Here is an 8,154-nt window from a genome sequence, read left to right on the forward strand (position 1 = left end):
ATTAAATATAATATATATACAAAGTTTAGAATTTACAATTGACGTATATCTACGTACTTAGTCCCTCGAGCCGATTCCGAAACAATTCGAATTGGCTGTTTTCTTAATACTATCTCTCAATTTTTCTGTTTACCCTTTTTATACTCCTTTCGAAAACCAATCAAATTTAGTTATATCAAAATCAAAACAGTAGTCCTCCAAATTGGTAGTCAACCCAAAAATAAGTAATTAAAAATTTAAACTATATTCAAATTTTCCTAATGAATCATTATCGAACATAGGGCTCTAGAAATCGTTATCATACTCGTATCTTATTAAACGGTACAGATGTTTGTGAAACAATTTTGGTCAGGGACACTTTACGTGTTTCACTTTATCGATTTAAAATCATAGTTTTAAGCAAATATATATATATATATATATATATATATATATATATATATTTATTTAACGAATACCATGTTTTATATTTATTTATTTATTTCTACCCACTCGTTCGGGTCTTACCGTAAAACATGGTATTGATGTTTTAGTAGGTGTGATAGATAAAAATTACACTGGTACAATAGGGGTTGTCTTGATTAATCACGGGAAAAACGCATTTAAAATCTTCAGAGGCGAACGAATAGCTCATCTTATCTGCGAATGTATTTCGATGCCAGTACCTATGGAATGCCTTGTGAGTTAAATTGATATGTTCCACCCTCCAAAATTATTATTATTATTATTTCAATTTTCCTGTTTTGGTTTGTATTAGCAAATTGAAGAAGATACAGAAAGAGGATCGAGAGGCTTCGGTTCTACAGATATTTGAAATAAATATTTAATGTGTGTTTTTTTTCATCCATATTCCTAATAATAATAAAACATGAAAATGGTTCGTATTTTGTTTATTGTTTAGAAAATTACAGTATGTCTCCCAACAGTAATTGTAAATGTTTTATATCGTTCAAACAATAATTCATTAGAGAATATATTTCAAAGGGGCAATTCCCACAGAATTTTTCTAAAAAGAGTTTTTCCAAAGGCTTAGAATAGTCGTTTGAGAGACGGAATCCACTGTATATTTCTAAAAAGCCACACGGATTCTCTCTCCTCTCCAAAGGTTTGAAAACACTATAGAAAGTTCTGAATTTTTATTCGAGAACTTCATACATTGTGGTGATGGATGATTGATTTTGCCGAAGTACGGAAAGTTGCTCATCAATTCTGGGTTTGCACTGATCGAACGCAATTACCTGGGGTACGCTAAGCGTCAAACTCCCAGTTAAACACATTTCATCTAGCAAATACTTTTGACTAAATGGTTGCAGAATCCATTAAACTCTCCGCCTGTCGACGTTACGCGAAAGTAATGGTTGTAACAGCAATCCGAATACTGCTCAATAGTAGGCGTTGGTAGAGTAAATCGTATTCCTGTTTGTGACCCCAGAGCGTCAATGACATAGGACCATTTTTCAGTAAGACAATCCCAAGATTGAATTGAGACAACGATACTATTGACACCGTTTGTTAAGTACACGGCTGGGGCACCATCAAAAATTGAAGCTGTAACTCCAAAACCAGAGTGTGACTTCAGAGTAAGACATACTTTTTAAAAAAATAAAAAAAATCATTAAATAATGAAACGAAATGTAAGAAATTAAATATAATACACACCTTTCGCGAACTTATAATCCATAAGGAATATATTTATTTATTTGATTAAAGCTATATATATATAAATATATATATATATATATATATATATATATATATATATATATATATATATATATATATATATGTTTGTTTTTTATCCCTTTGCAGATTTTCCTGTAGCGGATTTCAGGAATGGAATGGTTTTATAGTACAAAAATGACCCTCTTTTATACGAGATGAGAAGTATGTGGGCACTTAAAAAATTAGATACCACTAATGATTATTTCGCTGTATACTTAAGTTATTTCTAAAAAAAATATTAAAATCAACTTAAGTACCCCTGTACTACCTTCTTTGTTTTCGAATTTCAGATAGCAAAACAACACTTAAGTTGAATTCCTTTTATTAAAATTGATACTTTAATATGGTTAGAAGTATATAAATTAAACAAGAAGTGTACCCACTTAGCTTAATTTGAGCCCTTCCAATGCATCCATAAAGTTTACGAAGCAGACGATGGTAAAAATAGAGGCCACCATTGAGAATAGAGGATTGAAAAAGTAGAGTGCTAAGCTCAGTAAACATGTATTTGGGTTTTGTCCTATATGAATTTTCACGTTTTCAGAGGGATTAAACATTTTATACTAATTTTAAAAGTCGCGTTACTTCATTTTCTTCACGATTTATATTTTAAAGGTTATTTTTTATTGTCATGGTCTTTTATTTTGAATTGAATTTAACCCTGTATTTAGCGTTATTTCTAAGTAATATCTATAAAGAAGTTGAAGCCTTGGTTGTTAATGTGGAAGTTGAAACTAATTGATAGTCATCATGAAAATTGAGTCATATTTACACAAACTTCCAGAGAAAAATATATTTCACCAAACATATTGATTAAGTCTTCTATCTTATTTTCAGCCTTTAACCGAACTTTAAACCGAAAGTCTACAGAAAATGTTGATTGGTCTAGGTCTGTAACTCTTGTAGAGGTCAACAAAGCATATGCGTATCTAAGCGAAGCGAAGCGTATAAATAGTCTTTGCTCTCCCTCTAACCTCTTAAACGCACCGTGTAATGTAGCGAAACGCAGTTTTTTCTAACACTCAAAACCTATAATCAAACTAACTTGCAAACCCTCAATTGGCAATATTTTATAAATTAGATTTATCTGTAAAAGTTTTATTTTAACATTTCTAATATCAAATGGTTGACAATATTTTATTAATTAGCTTTATCGGTTCGCTGTAGTCGCGTTACCATGTTATCTGCGTCCGTGCGAAACGGAAATCAAACGAAATTACCTGGCGAGCGAAAATAATAATTAGTGCACTTCTTGTATTATTTATATACTTTTGCTATGGTACATTTGATTATAAAAATTTATAAATTACCAAACCCCTCCTCCCACCTCTCCCCGTTTTTAAGTACCAAATGAAGTTATTATGTCAAGTGATTTCTGATTTGGCATAAATATAGGAGCGAGCATTCTACATTTTTACATTCTTCGTAATTACGAGCAAGTTTAAGGGCTAAATATTAGCTATGGAAAATAACGTGGATATGCGTGTAACTAAAGCAGTTCTTAGGTTTTCTTTTAAGCCTGATATGCCAACCGAAAAACAATTTTCGTTTAGAACGTTAGAAATAATGTTAAGAAAATATAAAAACTGGTATTTACGTGAATTGAACCTGCAAGAGGACGAAGGTTACATCGACGTCCATCTAGCTACCCATGTCGTCATTGAGAAGATTTTTCAAAGATTGGGCCCTCACTCAAGGGAATACATTAACGTAAGCTTGAAATTTGTTTTGATCTAATTATTATTATTATTATTATTATTCGATTCAAAACTTTGATTATACAACATAAAAACTTGCGGAGACTAAAGCGTTAGTAAGTTATAGTATGTATGTATGTACGATAGTGGATATATGAGACAGTGATAAATTGAACTAGTGAATAGAAGGTATGGATTATCGTTTAGCTTATTATTTTGATTTCTTTACTTTATAGATCGAGAGACGTATTGTAGGGGTCTCGGACGAGGACGAGGAAAAAGTTAATGCAATGCTAGATGTTTTTTTACACGGCGATTAACCCAACGCTGAATAAAACGAAGCATCTTCATCTTCGGTGAAACGGGTACCGACTCCCAAAATTGAAATTAAGGCAAAAAAAATGAAAAAAATCTGTATAAAAATAAAATAAATAAATTTATTTTGATCCGAATATAGTGAAATATTTATTCGTTGAAGGATCTAGCGACATCTGGCCTGTACAAAGATACACAGGGCAGCATGGATCTGATAACAAACGCAGCTGAATCAAAAGAAATTGAACTTTACGGAAACATTTTTGCGATATTTTTTTGATTAACGGTGTACAACTTAAAGTTTCTCTAACTAGAAAAAAACAATGATTTAACCCTATTTAGCGACACTCTTGACGCGTAAAGTTGAAATTATGCCTAAATTTTACTACCCCCTCAACAAGGTTTATTACATAGTAATTCCAAATATCCCTTTACCCGTACCGAGATTAAAATAACTTTTAGGACTTGAAGTTTCGATTATCTCAAGTGTTATTTAATCTCTAGATATACGACCCGGCGTTCTTTTAGTTCCTGGACCCACTCGAGGAGAGACACGTAGCACGATTCTTTTATTTCCTATCCAACAATAATCATTTCAGTATATATCTGCAATTGCTAAAATAGTGTATTCTACCGAGTTAATAGTCTCTAAGATTTCCTCTAGTGGGAACCCCGAAACAGGATTAATTTTTATCAAAGTTGTATCAGAAGTAAGCGCAATGTATTTTCAGCTATTCTAATTTGCCTAATTTAACACGTGACGATTTTTTTGCGCCAACCAATGAGCAGTAACCAGGTAAATTAACGATAGGGTGCGAACAGATTTGATATTCTCTAAGATAATCTCGTACCATTGTCATTTCTTTTAAACGTTCCAATTGCGAATCAGTTACTATAGTTAAGGAAAGGGTAGGGTCTTGGGTATCAGTTAAATCTATTATATCCATTTCTGGAGAATCGGGTAAAGTTACTCTGGGTACTTCTGGGAGCTCGTTATCAGTTATATCAATCAATTAAGGGGAGTCGATTATAATCATTTCAGGGATATCAACTAAATTAATTTCTGGGTATTGTACACCTTTCATTTCATTTTAATGCCAATTTACTTTGAAAATTGTCAACGTGGTATTTCCAAAACTCTCCGTCGAGTAGCAAAGGGTTTTTTCCAAATACTCAAGTGGTTTAATATGTGTCGTCAATCATTAGAGGCAGTTTAAATTGTCAGAGAGAGAGACAGCCAATAGAATTTGAGGGTTATTTGAAGTTTAGATCACGTGATGAATTATTCTCAACAAGATAGGAATAAATTAATCTTCCGTGCGTCATTTCTCTACGGCGCATTGACGAGTAAAGACCTGCTGACGGATCGCTCAGTCTTTTCTACAGCTCGACAATGGATTTCTACCCGTAAAGTAAGTAACTATTTTTTCTTTGTAATAGACTATATTTTTAGACATATTTAAAACAATTTGCATATTGAAAAAAGCGTTTATATTGAGAATTTTAGCGTAGAAATTTAACCATATTGATAAAATTAGGTTTAGTAGACTTAGGGGTAAATGTAGGCTTAGAGAATGTATCATTTGAAACTATAGAACGTATTTGGTCTAGATCAGCTATGGACATTGAAGTGTATCGACTTGAAACGTTTCGTCACTGGAAAAATCCGCACGTCACTAAGGAGCAACTAGCGAAGGCTGGATTCTACTATATTCAGCGGGGCGATGAAGTACGATGTTACAAATGCCATGGAATCTTAGAACACTGGGAATCAGGAGACGTACCAGAACTTGAACACGCCAGATGCTTTCCACACTGTCCGTCGATGGATAATTCACCATCGGAAAAAAAGTACCTTTCGCTAGAATGGGACATTCCCCCGACGCCAAAAGTAACTACGGTCTCTGACAAATGCATCTCACCTGTACCTGAAGAAGAAGAAGAAGACGATACTGCTGCTAAACACTACAAATACGTGAGTTAGAACTTTTAATTAAATTAAGTTGCAGGAGATCGTTTCACCCCATTTAAATGCCTGTAAACTTAACTACTTTAATTTGTTTTAATTGTGTAATGTACAAGATAACCATCTAATGGAATATCTCATAGTACCTACTAACATGTAAAACAAAGTTCTAAAATAAAAAATTAAATGTAAATAACTTGTTTTTATTACCTAGAGATTAGAAAATTAAGGAGTTCTGAAGCGATAAGCAAACGGGTAAAAATCTAATCTCCAGATATATGCGCGAGGAAAACTAATTTTGGAGAATGGGGATGGGGGGAAGTAGCTGGTGAACGAGAATCTGGTGATTAGAAATTCTGGTGATTAAGGGAGGAACGGGAGAATCTGGTGATTAGAAATTCTGGTGATTAAGGGAGGAACGGGAGAATCTGGTGAACGAGAATCTGGTGATTAGAAATTCTGGTGATTAAGGGGGAGAGGCGCGGGTGAACGAGAATCTGGTAATTAGAAATTCTGGTGATTAAGGGAGGAACGGGAGAGCGGGTGAACGAGAATCTGGTGATTAGAAATTCTGGTGATTGAGTTGGGGGAGAGGCGCGGGTGAACGGCGGGAGGAACGGGTGAACGGAGGGAGCTACAGCTTTGTGTCCTTCTGGTGATTGAGAATGAAATTCTCAATCACCAGAAGGTCATCCCCCTCTCTGACTTCTTTGCAAAAACACCTTCGATTAAAGGTGTCGCTTATAGGTTTTCCGTTAAACAATTTTGACGACATTTTGTAAGCTGTGGTCAACGGAACTAACAAGTCTTAAGAGTAGCTCTAACGTAAAGTTTCCAAAACTAATCAATAGTAACTTAACGATTACTTCACGAATAATTTCAGTTGAGTGTTATTGAACGTAGTTCCTCAACGTCATAACGTCGTCCGTTCCGGTTTTTTTTCTGCCATTCTCCTGAGCGTAAGTTAAGACGACCTAGGGAAAGTTAGTTTTCACTTCAGTGGGGGTGGAAATTTCAACGGCTGAATTTCGTAATCAACCTATTCCTTCATTGTGTTAATGCCTTTCAAAATTATCCCTTTTCTCCGAATTTGGGTCGTTTTGAAAAAACGCGGTCTACGTGTAATTCCAGACTCTATAAAGATTAATTGGAAGATTTAGTTATACCAAAACAGTAGCGTGGACAAGGTGAGGGTTTCCGTGTCCAAACACCCCACTTGGGCGTATCTTTCATTGAACTAAATTTAACCCCTTGTCTACCCCCTCTAAACTTAAACGTAGTCCGAGCCCCTCCTTGACGAATGTCTCGTTACGCCACTGACTCGAACTGTAATCTCTTCATGCGTATGTACTTTGTATTTGCTCTGGTTAGCTAGTTTCAGAGGCGCCACAACTCTAAATACCGTCCTACAAGCTAGTTCAGATTTGAAAGGACCATATCTGATAATATAAGTATCGTAATTACCACAAGTGATGAATTAGTATACTATCGTACTTGGTCTTATTTTAACACTTAGGGGCCGATTTATACCTTGATGCTGTTTAAATTTGAAAATTTTTAAGGGGTTAGTTTTTGCTCATTATCAAACTTATTGGCGTTATGATACTTATACTGGCACCATACTGAACTCTGACAGAAGTGTTTGTTACTTCGGAAAACATATTAAAACCAATGAGGTGTTTTACCACGAATATATATGGCAAGTCTTTTTCCCTATTGAACATCGCCACCGTTAGAGATAACGGCAGTAACTTCGTGAAAACTTTCAATGTGTTTGGAGGTCAGCTTTCCCAAACGGATGTGAACGAAGATTCTGAATTAAGCAATGGCGACCGTGAAAATGATTCGACGGAAAACCTAACCACATCAACTTTCAAAAGCCAAAGACGCGACTAACTATGACAATCAATGTATACCGCACCATTTGAGGTGCTGCGCCCACACTCTGAGTCTTTGCTCCACCACGGATCTTACTAAATGCATCAAAGCAACTTAACTCCTTAACGACCTACATACTCAAGTAATGCTGAAATGCACTTCATTATGGAACGCAGCTGGTAGACATAAATCTGCAGATAATTTTATTAGACGTTAATGAACCGAAGTTAATAGTAAATTAGTAATAGCACTAGTGAAATTAGCATTTTCCCCGGGTGTCCACAGTTTCTAGGCGTTTACGTAGCGCCCCTTTGCGAAGTCTGTAACCTTTCCTTGGCGCTACACGGGAGAGCTGGATGGAGTGTCAAGAGTAGAAGACCACGGCCTACAGTGTTTCGAAAAGAACAAATTTTGGTATAAATTAAAACCATTTAATTATTTATTTAAAAACAACGAAAGTTCAAGTGTATAAGATTTTTTATTAAAATAAATGAAAAAATTTGACTAGTTTGGGATACACTCGAACTATCGTTGTTTTTAAATTAATAAACCAATACTACATAAAATCCAAGCAAA

General features: G+C 34.7%; 1 protein-coding gene across 1 annotated transcript; it reads left to right on the top strand.

Moving 5' to 3' along the window:
- Nucleotides 1–5,046: 5,046 nt before the first annotated feature.
- LOC149951343 (death-associated inhibitor of apoptosis 2-like) lies at nucleotides 5,047–5,776 on the top strand. Its single transcript, XM_090169644.1, has 2 exons — nucleotides 5,047–5,146; nucleotides 5,346–5,776. Exon 2 carries the CDS (start codon nucleotides 5,353–5,355, stop codon nucleotides 5,716–5,718), a length of 366 nt encoding a protein of 121 aa, XP_090025770.1. The 5' UTR covers nucleotides 5,047–5,146; nucleotides 5,346–5,352; the 3' UTR covers nucleotides 5,719–5,776.
- The last annotated feature ends 2,378 nt before the right edge of the window (nucleotides 5,777–8,154 follow it).

The sequence above is a fragment of the Leiobunum rupestre genome, chromosome 3 (assembly GCF_980474605.1).
Source record: "Leiobunum rupestre chromosome 3, qqLeiRupe1.1.hap1, whole genome shotgun sequence".
Classification (NCBI taxonomy): Eukaryota; Metazoa; Arthropoda; class Arachnida; order Opiliones; family Sclerosomatidae; genus Leiobunum; species Leiobunum rupestre.

Coding starts and splice junctions, on each gene's coding strand:
- LOC149951343 (XM_090169644.1), top strand. CDS start 5,353: ATGGACATTGAAGTGTATCGACTTGAAACGTTTCGTCACTGGAAAAAT.